The sequence below is a fragment of the Octopus bimaculoides genome, chromosome 1, assembly GCF_001194135.2.
Source record: "Octopus bimaculoides isolate UCB-OBI-ISO-001 chromosome 1, ASM119413v2, whole genome shotgun sequence".
In the NCBI taxonomy this organism is placed as follows: Eukaryota; Metazoa; Mollusca; class Cephalopoda; order Octopoda; family Octopodidae; genus Octopus; species Octopus bimaculoides.
Window position 1 is genome coordinate 147,296,866 of NC_068981.1, and position 17,081 is coordinate 147,313,946.

Consider the following 17,081-nt stretch of genomic DNA (forward strand, 5'->3'; position numbering starts at 1 on the left):
CCTAATACTAAAGCTTAGGGCACTTTAAATAGTGCTGTTTTCTTAACTATTGCAAAGAGAATAATGTGCACCATTTTCTAAATAGATTAGCAAAGTTTAAGAAGTTATTAAAATTGTGAATTAATTTGGGGACTGAATTAGCACTCGAGTTAACAGGATTTCAGGAATACTGTCAAGAAATGACAATGATATTGTTGGTGTCTGTGGTGTCTTAATCCTTCTGTCCTTCAGCGGTGCCTTAGGCCAGCTGTCTATTCAACATTAAGTTCTTATCCTTTTTCTATAGAGCATACCTGCCAATTCCCTTTGTGCTATTTGTCTTTGGAAGAGTTTTTTTTGCATAAATTCTGCTCACGAACCAATGATAGACCCATTACAAATATATCTTTCATAAATGTGTGTGTGTGTGCATTTGTATATATCATTATCATGTGTGTTTAGATAATATACACATGCATAACAGGCTCTTCCACTGTCAAATTGGTCAATTCGAGGCTCTGTTAACCCTTTTGTTATCATATTTCTGTTAAAATAAGCTACTTTCTTTCTTACAATTAATTTTAAAAATAATGAAGAATTTAGCAAAATGACTGTTCTATGACTAAGCAGGTTTTTGGAATGTAAATCAACATAAAATTTTGATAAAAGGTTTTGATCTAGATCACTTTTAAACACGATACTGGTTTCAAAGAACAAGGGATCGTCTCAGGCAGGTTCATGTCGAAAGAGTTAGAAGACATTTGCTTAAAAAGTTACACTGGGCTTGAACCTGGAATCATGTGGTTGCAATGCAGCCTTAACTACACAGCTACATTTCCCAAATTCCTGGAAGTTTCATCATTCCATATGCCTTGATCATAGTTTTCATGCACTTTTAATTTTCCCAAAGTTCATTGATATTATAGATTTATCAAAGTTGCTAGCTACAATGGAGATATTACTGACATCTACTTTTTGAGGTCATTTTAATAATGTTCCATATAACTTGTCTTAGCTGGTTCACATCAAACATGAAAGCTATTTACTACCAGTAAATAACATGACCAACATTTTTACCACTCACCCAAACTATATTTATTACAATAAAAAAAAATCAAGAGTCTAAGAAAAGTAGAGGCTGTCTGTGTTGACCAAAATGATTTAGTGATGTTCATTAATTTGGATAAGTTTGCATGCCAGTGAGAGAAGGGAATCCTGATTTTGGGACTGATTTTATGTTTGAAAGAGAGTAGGAAATTTGAGATGCAGGTGTGTGACCAAAGCCTTGTAAGTGGATTTGGTAGAGAGAAACTGAAAGAAGCCCGTCATGTGTGTATACGAGTGGGGTGCTGAAAAGTTCCTGGTTTTGGGTAAAAGAAAATACATGATCAGTTTATTATGATTTTATTCAGCATATTCCCCTTTCAGATTCACACACTTATTGCAGCAGTCCTTCAGTCTTTCTAAGTCCTGTAAAAAGAACTTGGAAGGTTTGGCCTCCTACCAGGCCTTTCACAATGCCCTTAAAACCAGGAACTTTTCAGTATATATATATGTATATATATATGTGTGTGTGTGTGTGTATATATATATATATATATATATATTTATTTATTTATTTATTTATTTATTTATTTATTTATTTATTTATTGGGTCATAAGATTGGAACCTGGTGCAGCTTTTCGGCTCACCAACCCTCAGTGAAACCATTCAACCCATGCTAGCATGGGTTATGTCAGTGTGCATACTCGACAGAGTGTAAGTGCCTTGAGAGAAAAGTTGGACCTAAGAAGCATCAGATGTGGTGTGCAAGAGAGACGACTGCACTGGTATGGTCATGTGGTGGGAATGGATTAGGATAGCTGTGTGAAAAAGTGTCACACCCTAGTGGTTGAGGGAACCTGTGGAAGAGATAGACCCAGGAAGACCTGGGATGAAGTGGTGAAGCACGACTTTCGAGCATTAGGCCTCACCAAAGCAATGACTAGTAACCGAGACCTTTGGAAATATGCTGTGCTTGAGAAGACCCGGCAAGCCAAGTGAGACCATAACCCATGGCCTATGCTAGTGGTGTAACCAGCCCACTTATGCGTACCTTTCCGTCATTGGACACTAAACTCTGCTTGCGAAGACCTGTTGAAGCAAGTGAAATCAAAATCAAATTTGATGACAGCACCGCATGACTGGCATCTGTGCTAGTGGAGCACCATCCGAGCGTGATCATTGCCAGGGATGCTGACTGGCTCCTGTGCTGGTGGCACTTAAAAATCACCATTTGAGCGTGATCGTTACCAGCGTCGCCTTACTGGCACTTGTGCCGGTGGTATGTGAAGAACAACATTCAAACGAGGTCATTGCCAGTGCCGCTGGACTGGCTCTTGTGCAGGTGGCACGTAAAAAACACCATTTGAGCATGGCCATTGCCAGTACTGCCTGATTGGCCCTTGTACCGGTGGCACGTAAAAGCCACCCACTACACTCTCGGAGTGGTTGGCGTTAAAAACTCTGCCAGATCAGATTGGAGCCTGGTGCAGCCATCTGGCTCGCCAGTCCTCAGTCAAATCGTCCTACCCATGCCAGCATGGGAAGCAGACGTTAAATGATGATGCATATGTTTTCATGTCTGTGTTTGTCCACTCCACTGCCACTGCTTGACAACCAGTGTTGGTGTGTTAACATACCTGTAAATTATCAGCTCTGCAAAAGAGACCAATAGACTAAGTACCAGGCTTAAAAAAGTTCTCGGTTTGATTCATTCAACTAAAAATTTATCAAGGTGGTGCCCCAGCATGACTGCAGTCTAATGACTGAAACAAGTAAAAGATTAGAACTATTAAGAACATTTTCATAAGAGAGTGTTGGATAGTGGTTCAATAGCCAGAGTGAAGTGCATGTATGAGGAGAAGGACAATGATGCAATTGGTAGGGGAGAGAAACAAAAAGAGTGGTGATGCTATGTCATCTTCTGCTGGAAATTAGCCAATGATTCAACCAGAAATAATTGCCTGTCACAGCTCAAATTTGAAACTCATTGCGACTAACCTCGTTGTAACCACATCCCAAATTTCCCTTCTAAAAACCCAACAATCCAAGTCCCTCTGTTAATTCCACTTGTAATTGTATCTCTGATCTCCTCTTCAGATATCTTAACAAGTGTCCTCACTTCTAGTCTTTTCCTTACCTTCTGACATTAACAATATTAACCATACTCTGAATCAATCTTTTCCAGTATTTTGTTAGTCTCTCTCTGACAAGTATTTTGTTAGTCTCTCTCTGACAAGTATTTTGTTAGTCTCTCTCTGACAAGTTGAATTGGCCAGCACCCTTCCTTAAATCTGGAATTGAAAATCAAGTCAAATTTAATTCAGATATGTCTCTTATACAGAGTTGGGCAAAGTAGGTATATAGTTGTTTAATATGAGTTGAATGCTTTTTTTCAGTTCTCTCTTTTTTAGGATAAGAATTCTATGATTCTATGTTCTTTTTAACTAAAAGGTGTACCTACTTTTGCCCACCCCTATATTTTTATTATAGGGGAAATTGTGAAAAAGGAAACATGATCACACACAAAAACAACCAAGAACCTAAAGTCAATTAAACAGCTGACTGCATGAAAATCACTGCTTCACATGATTGACAAACATAGTTGATACATATTACAGAACAACAACATTAGTGACTCCTGTTACTTAATTTTTATTAGTTTCCCAATGTTTGTATTAGTGAACACTAGTCTCATGTCATAAATGAGGCTCAATTCCGTTTTGTTCCCAATCTTCTTTTTCTACACATACCATACTAAAAATGAAACTAGAATCAATCATTTCATTTCCCAAAACTTATTTTGGTGATGCTGTATTTTTTTACTAACACAGAGCTTTCAAATGTTCCCAGTAATTTAGCCTTTTAACTGAAGTTGTTTTACTGGTGAACATTCTTTGCAACCCTTCAATTTCTTTTACGAAACTTGATGAATTTGGAGACAAAAGGTATGAGCAGTAATCTAATCTGCTCAGAACTAAGGTTTTTCCATAGAGTCAGCATAACTACTGGTTTTCTTATCATGAAGCTTTGCAGGATCCATCCTATGAGATTTAAAGGTCATCATTTGACATAATACTCCTAAGTCCTGTATGCCATTAGCAGTCCTCATTTGGGTTGTTTGATTTTTAAATATTCCTGAAATTTTTCAGTTTTTAATTTCAAGTTATACATTATAAAGTTTCAAAAAATACATTGTGCTTGATTAGGTTCGCTAGGGTTGTTTTTGACAGATGTAATGCCATATTCGTGGGGCATTAAAATTATCAATTTGAATGTGAAGTATATATAACTGGAAAAATATACTAGAGCAGCACTTAAATGTTCCATCTGCCACCCAGTTCTTGTGCTGTTTCAACTGTCAAAGTTCTTCGTCACTTGCAAATATTAGTATTCATTTTGAATCTTCCGTCCAACTGTCATACTGTAAAAACATTTCATCATTGTCCAGGTAAAAACATTTCATCATTGTCCAGGTAAAATCATTTCATCATTGTCCAGGAAAACCCAACATTTGTAAGTGGAGTGGCAAGACAGTTGGAATCAGCTTGCCTCCAACGTCTAATATTCCTATTAAGCTGTGCAAATGGAGGTATTTGCGACAATGTACAGTTGTTTAAATTCTGAACTTAACTAGCGATAATTGAGCAAAGGGCATCACAAGCTGAAATAGACTTTACTTTTATATTTGAATCTATTATCCTTGCATTTACCTCTGCAGCAGTTGAAACATGATTATGGATCCCAATCATCTTAAGCTCTTTATAATTTTCACCTGCACACAATTTTCGCACCTCCAGTATATCTTCAATCCATCTACATTCTGCTTATTTTTTGTGTATATATAATTTTCATGATTGACCACTTTGATTTTTTTCTTTCTCTAAAGTTATGAACTTGCAGGTAGTCATGTCGATGGGTAGGTGTATTAAATAAATTTAATTTGATTTGGTTGAAAATCTTTGTTCGTAAGCTGTTCAGCACAGATATTTAAGAGAGAGGGGGGGAGGGGTTAAAAGAAGGAAAAATATATCGGAAACTGTCCAATGACAATTTTAATTCTAAAGTGATTGTTCTAAACTTTCCCTTGAAAATCACATTTAAGAGTATTTTTGGACAAATTGGTCAGCGACGAATTGACCTGGGGATGAATTGACCGGGGACAAATTAACCAACGAAATAACTGGGGACAAATTGTCCCAGCACCCTTATGCATACCTAAAGAAACCATTTTTGTAATCCATCCAACTCCATTCCTGATATTTACTCATCTCAATAGCTTGAGCATATGTACTTATGTCTATTGATACAATTCCCACCTCTTACATCAATGCTTCATCCTTCCTCTGTTATTACAATGATACACACCCATTTTTTTTTCTTTGGTTTACTAAATTATAGTACTAGTCTCATGAGTTCTTTTTGATCAATTTTGCATAAGCTTTATTTCAATGACATTCCTGTGTCATTTGATTAATATTTGATTTGGATTTGTTTCAGTTTGGAGATGGATGTATGAAATTTCATTGTTTCAGAACAACTATATTTCGATGTTTAATTTAAAATTAAATTTGCTTTTAAATAACTTATACCTCTATTTGTTTTTCATATTTTATCAGTACTGGTAAAGATGGCATTTGCAAAGAATACTACACATTGGACTGCATCCTTTTCCTTCTCAAAAATGTCCACCTGGCACATCCAATTTATGTCGGAGAAGCGGCGGTAAGTTAATGTAGCAGTAAAAGTATTTTGTTCTTTATACTACAACACATTACTCTTAATATGTTCCTTTTAATTTTCCTTAATCCCTGTTTTAATGTATTGCTAAAATTATTTAAATACTATTTTCATTAGTTATACTTAGGTGAGGTATCCTACTTTTAAATTCTGCTGGAGTGCAGTAGGTAGTTTTGGTATGTAATTATTAAGATTCTAGTAGGTTTATAAGCAAAATATAGACTGCAGGTTGTTGATGGTGTATGTGTGTGGATGTGACAATTACAATTAGGTTATTTATTTGTGTCCAGAAGAGCTGTGTCAAGTTAGTTTCATGTGTTCGTGTGAAACCAGCCCTTGCCCTACTCTAACAGACATTTTGAGCATCTCAGCAATTATCCCTCATGGACCAGCTGCTTTCTTCAGCACAACATTTGGTCACATGTAGCATTCTTTAACCATCTCCTTTGTGAGGTTCAGCATCCTGAGGTCAGCTTTCATCACTTTTACTCATATCTTTTCTTTATCTTCCTCTAACACAACTCCCTTTTCTTGGCACTTCTTTTTTTCACCTAACTGTCATCAGCCATGTACATTATATATTTGTACTGGAATCATCTTCTCTCTTGCATGCAAGATATGATTCTGCTTATCACCAGTTTTTTTCTCAACTCATCTGTATTGTGTTATATATCATCATTTTACATCCATGCTGGCATGGGTTGAACGGATTGTCACAATTCCAAGTCATTCCTTATTTGGGGTTACTGCCCTTCTAAATGTGTTGGAGGATCATGTCTCATACATTCTATTTTTGGCATGGTAGTTTCCATGACTGGATACTTTCCCTAAAACCAATCACCCTAGAGTGTACTGGGTGCATTTTATTGTGGTATCAGCACTAGAGAAGTCATGTCCTCTGCAAGACTAAAAGGCTCTCTCATCTCTACATTATCTCCATTCATTTGCTAACCACTCTACAGATTGGTGTTTTGTTAGGCATTGCCGCTAGTGAGGTTGCTTTCTACTTTTGAACACCTTCTTGTAAAGATACTTTTGTGCCTCATTCTTTTTGGTGTTAGTAAGTGTGCCATCATCACACCATACAGACTTCTTCTCAACAATGTCTCAAATTTTCACTCATGCATTGTCTTGCAACTTGGAATGCTTTACATCTCTAACCCTCATGTCACAGCATGGGCAAACCTCTTACATTTGGCTTCTCACTTTGCTAAGAATTACCTATGTCCAGTTTCTCTTCCTGCTACTTTATATTGCTCTTTCTTTTCTTTAGTCTTTATAAACCTTTATGGCTGAGACTGATATATAATGTCATAATTTGGTGTAGTAATGGTATGTGTGGAGGTGCAATGGCCCAGTGGTTAGGGCAGCGGACTCGCGGTCATAGGATCGCGGTTTCGATTCCCAGACCAGGCGTTGTGTGCATTTATTGAGCAAAAACACCTAAAGCTCCACGAGGCTCCGGCAGGGGATGGTGGCGAACCCTGCTGTACTCTTTCACTACAACTTTCTCTCACTCTTCCTTTATCTGTTGTATCTGTAATTCAAAGGGTCAGCCTTGTCACACTGTGTCATGTTGAATATCCCCGAGAACTACGTTAAAGGTACACGTTAAAGGTACACGTTAAAGGTACAGCTACTTGCACGTTAATTTCATGAGCAGGCTGTTCCGTTGATCGGATCAACTGGAACCCTCGACGTCGTAAGCGACGGAGTGCCAACAACAGCAATAATGGTATGTAGTAATGAGACATTAGGATACATACAGACATAAATGTTTTGCACCCCCATATGCATTGTTTCCTATACTCATACATGAAAGCTGATTTTTTTTTTTAAAATTTAAATTAAAAAAAAAAAATTATTGTTGTCTCCATAATGTTATGATATATATATATATTTCTAAGCTTCATCTTTTTCTCTATCAATAGGCAGCAGATGTTACTGTTGTTCGCCGTCCTGATAGGAAAGACTTACTATCATTTCTTAATGGTGAGATATCAACATCTAGTAGCATTGATAAAAGTGCACCATTGGAGATATCTATTCAAAGGCCTGTACAAGGTAAGCTATGAAATGTGTTACTCTAATACAGAATACTTACATAAGACTATTATGTGAATTTGGATAGGATTGGATTGCACATGTTCAATCCACTGTAGCATGTTCTCTCTACCAACCATGGTCTGATGTGGGGGCCATGAATTTGAACTTCAGATCATATTGGTTTGATGAGCCTACTCTGTCACACTGGCTTGATATGGCTCGGCAGAGGGGCCTTATGTCAGCAGAAGTGTCTTGACAATGGATGAGGCACGAGTGTGCTGCTGTGCATCAAACCCCCATCAACTTGTGAATTAATCTTAATAAATAAATTATGTACATTTACTTTCATGTGGCCCTTTCAGAGCTAGCATTGTTTATAGATATCTTTCTGAAATATTTTCTTTGGATGCCTTATTTAAATTTCCTTATTTTATTGCAATATATTATTTTGCTTCTTTAGTAAAACGAACAACAGATGATAATCAAGGAGATCAAGAAAAGAAGAAACCTCGACTCGAGGTAGGTTTCATTCAGGAAATCAAATACTTAGTGTCACTAATTATAACTTCTATAATAATTTAGTATTTCTATCAATCTTCATTTATGTTTGAAATTTATGTGGATTGTTAGAAGTGGAAATTTTAAAACTGAATATTGACCACATGTTGCTGTGTAGTTTAAGTTCATTGCATTATCTTGTATTATATTTTTTTTTATCGATTGACATTATAAGTATATAGTATTTTTGTCTTCAGTTTGAGTTAGATTATAATGATTTTTTTAAAAATTAGTCATGTTAGTCACAGAGGAAGGAACAGTAACATGTTTTGTAAGCGTTCCAGACTGATGAGAATACTGCACTTGATGTTTAGTTGAAACATTTATTGATCAACATCTGCTAGAAAAACAAGTGAGGGAGGAATTTTTTGTGGGTTGCAGTGTTTTGGATGAAACTTGAAGATTAACTGCATACTGCATTTGTATATTCTGCTATACATTGTAATTGGATTTAGGAACAATCATTGAAAAGGAACAATCATTGAAAATATGTTATTCTAAAAGCTTGTTGGCTGAAAGACATATTGGTCAAAAGATACATTTGTAGTAAAGCTTTTTCATAGAAAAACAAATTGATTGAGAGACAAATCGGTTGAGAAGATATTAGTGAAAGAAAAAGATGGCCTATTTGTTGAAATTTTAATGTTTTTCAAAGAAATAGCTAAAAAATTATTAAAAAATAATGCTAATATTTCCAACTGTCATAATGTTTTGTAGTGTTAAAATAGACTTCAAAATAAACAAGAAATGTACGCAATCCAATGTCAGCTAAGGTATATTAAAGCAAAAACTGAATTTTCTAATATACAAACAAGTAATGAGAGTATCATTTTGACCAACAAGGATTCAATTGGTCAAAACAACCAGGGAAAGAAAATGATATATTTATATTATTTATTGAGCAAAGTAGGCTCCAAATGCTAGTTGCATTCTCTAGAGCCTAGAGTGGCTGATAAATACTAACTAATCAGAAATAGACATGATGTGTAGAATCTAAGAAGCCATGGTTTTTTTTTTTAAAGTTCTGAATTTGATGGTGTAGTGAAAGACTGCTTCATTAGTTAAAAATAAAATGTGATGCACAACACTGATGAAGCTGCGGAAGCCAATTTTTGTGTTGTGGATTTGACAATGATGGAAGTCACCTACAAAAGATCTCAAAATAATACACTCAGATTTATATATATTGTACTATTTTCATCATCGCATTTACTTGCTAACTGTTAATTATGAAGGTTCACAACAATAACTTTCTATGTTCTATAAGAAACAAAAGAAGTTATATTTTATTACAACAAAAACAAAAGCACTGATTTCAAAACTCTCTTGGTGACGTGTTGTCATCCTAGGTACCTTATCATGTAAAATGAAACAGACATTGTAGGCTCTGTGATTCAAAGTGTCACTCTAAAGACAAGGATCAAGGAAAAGGCCAAAGAACATCCCAAGCTTCTGGGTCCATTCTTCATGCTAGCATTGTACGAATTCCTCTGAATGCTTTACCCTACCTTCCATCAGCTAACACATTGAAGAGAAAAATCAAACTGGAAGAAACTGCCATTTACCATCTTGGAAACTGTTGAACAGTCATCTATTCAGAAATGTTTACAAAAACATTGAGAGCAATTCGTGATTCCTGTTGGTGTTACCAATGATCTGAACTGAATCCATCTCTTCAGTTCCCACTTTTTTTTCTGAAGGAACATTTGACAACTGTCCTATTTGTTGCACCAGTTGTTTACCATTCATTGCAATGTCTATGGAGGAAATTTATGTTTGGAAAAAGGTACCATAAACAAATGGTGAACTTATTATTCAGTCCTCCTGGATGAAAGGTGTATACTATAGCTGTCTAAGAGACATATCACAAAAATAATATTGCTGTCAAGCATCAACATTTGGCACCTTTGTTAGATTGCATTCTAATGTTATTCTGCATTGAACGCTATATGTAACGAATAACATTTTGTTGATTCTTAGATAGCTATTCTGTGGAGTGGTGCTTCCAATATACTAAAAAGTATTATTAATGTAATTTCCTGAAAAAGAATATGAACTGTTGTGTTGGCCTATTTAGAATGTTGCATATAATTTTATATATAATTGAATTTTTTAATATTTATGAACATTTCTTTTCTCAAAATACATTTATTTTTCTTATAAAAAAAAAAGCATTTCCTGAAAATAAATTGAAAATATAATTGATTTAAAGAATAATTTGTTCTTATTTTAAAATTCAAATGAGTAATTAGGAAAATTACATCAGCAAAAATTTCAGTCTATTTCTTTTTTTTAGAAATGTTTTTTGATATATGTCTTTCAATATATTTGATGTTGGCTAATATGTTTTTGATTTGTTTTTCAACCAGTTTGCTTTTCTATCGGTATCTTTTGATCAAATAGTTTTTTCAGCCTATTTACTTTTGACCAATGTATTTTCAATGAACATACTAGCTGTTGTGTGTGCATGCAGGAAGAATGATACACTTGATATCTTCTTGATATGTCACTATAATATAGTAAAAGTATTGCAGTTTATAAACGTCGTCTCCCTCGTTGGACACGAAACTCAGTTTGCGAAGACTTATTGGGGCAAGCGAAAGCGAAATTGTGATGGCATCTGTGCCTGCGGCATGTGTAAGGACTTTCGAGCAAGATCGTTGCCAGTGCCCCTGGACTGGCTCTTGTGCGGGTGGCACATAAAATACACCATTTTGAGCGTGGCCGTTGCCAGTACCGCCTGACTGGCCTTCGTGCCGGTGGCATGTAAAAGCACCCATTACACTATCTGAGTGGTTGGCGTTAAGAAGGGCATCCAGCTGTAGAAACTCTGCCAAATCAGATTGGAGCCTGGTGTAGCCATCTGGTTTCACCAGTCCTCAGTCAAATCGTCCAACCCATGCTAGCATGGAAAGCGGATGTTAAACGACGATGATGATGATGATGATAAAGATATTGCAATTAAGTGTTCAGTGTCATGTACTTAAAACTGCTAGACACTGTGTTCAGTTAAAGGAAAACCATTAAATCTATTCACTTGAGTTAATAACACTGAAGAATGAGGATGGCCACATCCACTTCAAAGAAATGTGGTTCACTTACAAATTGTCCATTTGTTAAAGATCTGTGTGAAATCATTCATATAAGTATTGAACTTTCTAAAACCATCTTATCTGTTCCAACATAGAAATAGCTGTAGAAAGATTTATAAAGTAATAACTTTGATTAGCTTTTTTAAAAGAGGATTTACTGAATTTAGCTTGTCAGTTATGACACCATCATAAGGAAAACAAACTGAGTTTTGTTTACTTTTTAGGAAGAGCAAGTACAACAGGCTAAGAAAAACTGGATGAATAAGATCGATGCACCTCGTGAGACCTCAATGATACCTTCTAAAATTGCGTAAGTATCATTTCATTTGACTTCTGAATTTAAGTGAGTTCCATTTTGTTTTCAACTAAATATTTATCAATTTTACAATAGAGAAGTAGTACTTAATAAGGGGAAGACTTTTGGTTGCCATTGAAAAATATAGCATGAAAAGCTGACGGTTGAGAAGGTGAAAAATTTTGATGTATAGTGATGGCAGAACCATTCAAACTTCCGTTGTCATCACTAAAAATCAAATTCTTGTGTATTGGCACTGAAGATAATAACTGTTGGGAAATTTGAAATACAAAAAAAGAACAAATAAAGATAAATGAAGAGAAAAGGCAAAAGGACCATAAGACAGTTTATTACAGTTATCTTTCTTTTTTCCCCCCACAATTTGACAAATATAATTTTCCATTTATTATTGCGAGGACACCCAAAGTTCTAGCCCAGACAGTCAGGGATCAAATGGCTGAAACAGTATGGTGTGATTTGAAGATTTCACTGCTATTTCTTGTAGGTCAGACAATGATAACAGTATTTGATAAATAGAATTTTATTTCTATACATTTATAATTTGTCATTTTTTTTCCTTTTATTATTTTTGTAGATCTTCATCTCTTCCGGAAGCTTTGCCAATGGAGAAAATTGCTGCTATCAAAGCAAAACGTCTGGCAAAAAAGAGAACTATGATTAAAGGTGATGATGACATTGCACCTGGTGCTGATGACCAACGAACTTTTGTAGATGCTGAGGTCGATGTAACTCGAGTCATTGTCAGTCGAGAACGGTTATGGCGGACTAGAACAACTATATTACAGAGTTCTGGGAAGGTAGGCTAATTCTTTTTTTACATTAATACTTTGTAGTAGATTTAGATGTTTAAAAGATAAAATATTTTAATTGCTGTAATTAATGACCTGCCTACCACAACAGAATTGAGATCCTAAAACCAAAGTGCCACATAAAAAGCATTGGTGTGGGTGCTGGTGCCATGTAAAAAGCATTTGCTTGACACAGTACTTTGATTTGGTCCCTGTCAAACCATCCAACCAATACCAGCATGGAATGCAGATGCTAAATGATGATGATTCATTTAGGTTTATTACTTTTTTGTGGGAAGTCTCTTTATGAATGAATTCTTTCTCCTAGTATTAACTTTTACATGTAATTCTTTTTAATGGAGTCTGAGTAAGAATATCGATGCATAATATTATTTAATTCAGTCAGATGTACTTTTATTTGTATATTAATTCATTTTTGCCAATTTTTTTCTTTAGGAATTTGCTAAAAATATTTTCAGTATTCTTCAGTCTATTAAGGCTCGAGAAGAAGGAAGTCAGCGACAAATGAGCCACCCTTCACAAACAACACCAATATCTGTAAGTTTCTCTTGGTTATTTACTGAAAATTGCACTAATTTTAGGAGTCTGTGTTTTCTTCCTATTTCATTTATATATTTCGCTGGTGACAAAGGGCCTCTCACTCAGAGTAAAAGGTAGACTGTATGATGCATGTGTGCGAACAGCCATGCTACGTGGCAGTAAAACATGGGCCGCGACTGCAAGGGACATGCGTAAGCTTGCAAGGAATGAAGCTAGTGTGCTCCGCTGGATGTTTAATGTCAGTGTGCATATACGACAGAGTGTAAGTACTGTGAGAGAAAAGTTGGACATAAAAAGCATCAGATGTGGTGTGCAAGAGAGACGACTGCACTGGTATGGTCATGTGTTGTGTAAGGATGAGGACAGTTGTGTGAAAAAGTGTCATACCCGAGCAGTAGAGGGAACCTGTGGAAGAGGTAGACCCAGGAAGACCTGGGATGAGGTAGTGAAGCACAATCTTTGAACGTTGGACCTCACAGATGACAAGTGACTGAGACCTTTGGAGATATGCTGTGCTTGAGAAGACCTGGCAAGCCAAGTGAGACCGTAATCATGGCCTATGCCAGTGCAGCATAACAGGCCCATTTAAGAGTACCCTTCAATCATTGGGCAATAAACTGTGCTTGCGAAGACCTGTTCAGTCAAGTGAATTCATTGTCGTGGCTGATGACAGTACTGCTTGATTGGCACCTAAAAAGCACCATTCGAGTATGGTCAATGCCAGTACTGGCTGACCGGTCGGTCCTGTGCCAGTGCCACCTGACTGACTCCCTTGCTGGTGGCACATAAAAAGCACCATTCAAGTGTGGTTGATGCCAATACCGCCTGACTGGCTCTCGTGCTGGTGGCATGTAAAAAGCATCCACTACACTCTTGGAGTGGTTGGTGTTTGGAAGGCATCCAGCTGTAGAAACTTTGCCAGATCAGATTGGAGCCTGGTGCAGCTTTCTGGCTTGCCAGCCCTCAGTCAAGCCGTCCAACCCATGCCAGCATGAAAAGCAGATGTTAAACGGCGAAGATAATGATGATGATGATTTTGTATTTTTTATTTTATAACTTCTTAATTCAGTAGTACTTAATTGCCTTAAAAAATAACCAGTCATGATACAAACTACAGCACTAGATATTTAGCTATCTGGCTAACATCTAGTTATCTGTGATATCAGTTTCTCTCTCTCTCTCTCTCTCTCTCTCTCTCTCTCTCTCTCTTTATTTTGTCAATATTTTGTCAATCTTGTTCCTTCTTTTGGCATATTTTTCACCAATTTTGTCTTTTTTGTTTTTGTTTAGACATTCTTGAAAAGTTTATGGAATAGTAGAGAGGTGGATTAATTAAATTCCTTAGTATTTAGTTTCATTTCTCTACATCTTCTGCTCAAACCCCACTGGTACAGCTTTGTCCATCCACATCACACAAGTGGATAAAATATATAACTTCTTATCTGTGTTTCAATGGAAGAAATTGTTATACCAATCTAACCTTTTTAATTTCTGTGACCTAAGGGAGCACAATTTTTACAACAATATTGGTTTCTATAAAAGGAAAAAGGCTATAAATTCATCTATGCATGTATGCAGGAAAGGAGTATAATCTGTTTAATTAAATCCAGGCCACTGCAGGAAGGGATTTAGCTGAAGCAATCAAACCCAAGCAACATATTACGGGAAGATGTTTAATCAGTTTAATCAAACATAGGTTCGTGTGGAAAGGAGTAGTGTGTGTTTCACCAAAACTTAACTGATATTTCATCATATCAATCAAAGGACATGAGGCAAAACTACCTTTGTTGAGATTTAGACTCAGAAATAACGCTAATACCATAGTTTTAATTTAACAATAAGTTAAATGGCTGTTAATGTTAAATTGTAAAAGTTGTCACATACTACATTTTAATGTGACTAAATATCAATAGTGATACAGAAGCAGATATAAGTGTTCTACTTTCATTGGCTAGAACAAAATCATCTCTCCCATATAATTAAAGATAGGTCATAATGTCATTTGTTTTGCTACTCTAAAGGACCAGTATAAGATATGGTGATAGTCTTATGGACCCTGCACTATGGTCAAAAGTGTTTCATCAATGAATATCCTCTTTTCTTCTCAGACAAAGTGTAACCAAGATTACTCTATCTAAAGTATTCTTTTTTAAGACAAGGTATATGCTGGACTATATTATCCATTGTTGCTGTTTAGCCCAGGTCAACACTAATCAAGCAAGACCCATCACCAAAGTCATCCTAGCAGTAACTGTGATATTTTTTTTACATAAACCATTTATCAAGGATTACATTTTCTTATGTAGTCTTCCTTTTCACAGACAGTAAAGTGTGATCAAGGGAAACTGAACTACTATTATGGCAGATCAGATGACACATAGAAGCTTCCTTGTTGACTTGTTGATACACTTTTTGGTATCTATTAAACCATGTTCTGATTTTGGAAAATTTTCAGTGTTAGAAATAAGAACTAATTTTGAAGGGAAGTGTTATTAATATTTCTTCTTTTGTTCATTTGTACTTCTGTCTTCTGTAGAAGTTATTTTCAGTGTTACCTTATCTCGTTGTCAACTACTATTTTTTTTTTTTTAGCAATCTCGACCTCCCCCAGCAGTAGGCTATAACAGATACGATCAGGAACGTTTTAGAGGCAAAGAAGGTAAGATATTTTTATTATATTTATTGCTTGTAGTTCTTTACATCTTATCAGCTACCAAGTAGTTACTTTTGTAGTTTGTTTTACCCTAGGTCAACTCTGAACCAGTAGATCTTTGATAAAAAAAATCTTCCAGCCTTAATTATCCAGGTTTTATTTTCTCCAAAACTGTTCTTGATTCATTACCTCTTTTCTCTCTCTGTCCACTTTGTATCTTGAGGATACACTCTGATGCCTCATCTCCACCATCCTTTCTCTCTTTCCTGCTGAGGTAGCCATGTATCTCATCTACAGCAAAACATCTGTTCCTGTCTCTTTTTCCTACTTTAGTCTCTCTATATTTGGTACAAAGCTGTCTCACTCAATTCCGCTCTCTGACTCTGACAAGAAGTCTTGTTTTGCATGTTACTTTGTGACTTCACTAGTACTGGTGCCATGAAAATAGCACCCAGTACAGTGGTTGGCATTAGGAAGGGCATCCAGCTGTAGAAACCTTGCTAAAACAAACATTGGAGACCAACACAACCATCATGCTAGTCAGACCCATGCTGTTTGGAATACAGACATGATAATATGTCCATCCATTTTTAGATGACAAATTTTATTGTTAATTCTAGCAGGTTGGGTGATTACAGAGGCTCTTTTATTGGCTTGTCAGTTCCCAGTTTATGGATGGAAGGGAATGGCTTAATTGGTAGGTTTGGTACTATCAGCTCATGGGTTATGAAGATTTGTTATGGGTTTGGCAGTACATTTAATTTTACATGCTGGAGTTCATCTAACTGTAAAGAAAATTATGTGAAGTTATCTGTTGTACAGACCAGCAACTTATCCAGGAAGAGATTTATCTCATATGTTAACTTGTCTTAAAAACCATAGTTAAGTAGAATGCATTGGTTTGTGAAATAATTAAAGCTTAGAGCTGAAACAAAGAAAAAGTGAGCCAACATCAGGTTGCTCCTTTCATCAACATCATCATTTAATGTTGATTACTCATCACTATATATTAGAGTCTTGCATAATACATACATGTGTGTGTGTGTGTGTGTGTATATATATATATATATATATATATATATATATGGGAGAATATACAAAAAATAACAACAGACGAGGACAGGTGGTGTAAATAACAAAAATATATATTAGTATGACGCTCGGGAATACGGAAAGTCTTTGACGTTTCGAGCTACGCTCTTCAACAGAAAGAATACGGAGACAAGGAGAAAAACACGGAGAAAAAAAATTGAATAGTGTTCAGTCAACGGTCAATATATATATATATATATATATATATATATAG

At 35.8% G+C, this 17,081-nt stretch overlaps 1 protein-coding gene across 1 annotated transcript in view; it reads left to right on the forward strand.

Moving 5' to 3' along the window:
* Positions 1 to 17,081, forward strand: part of LOC106881307 (parafibromin) — a 30,982-nt gene that overhangs the window by 4,910 nt on the left and 8,991 nt on the right. The window contains exons 2-8 of the mRNA XM_014931678.2: positions 5,641 to 5,746; positions 7,693 to 7,825; positions 8,268 to 8,326; positions 11,682 to 11,767; positions 12,348 to 12,570; positions 13,018 to 13,119; positions 15,715 to 15,781. Coding sequence (XP_014787164.1) covers positions 5,641 to 5,746; positions 7,693 to 7,825; positions 8,268 to 8,326; positions 11,682 to 11,767; positions 12,348 to 12,570; positions 13,018 to 13,119; positions 15,715 to 15,781 — 776 coding nt within the window. The remainder of the gene's footprint in view (positions 1 to 5,640; positions 5,747 to 7,692; positions 7,826 to 8,267; positions 8,327 to 11,681; positions 11,768 to 12,347; positions 12,571 to 13,017; positions 13,120 to 15,714; positions 15,782 to 17,081) is intronic.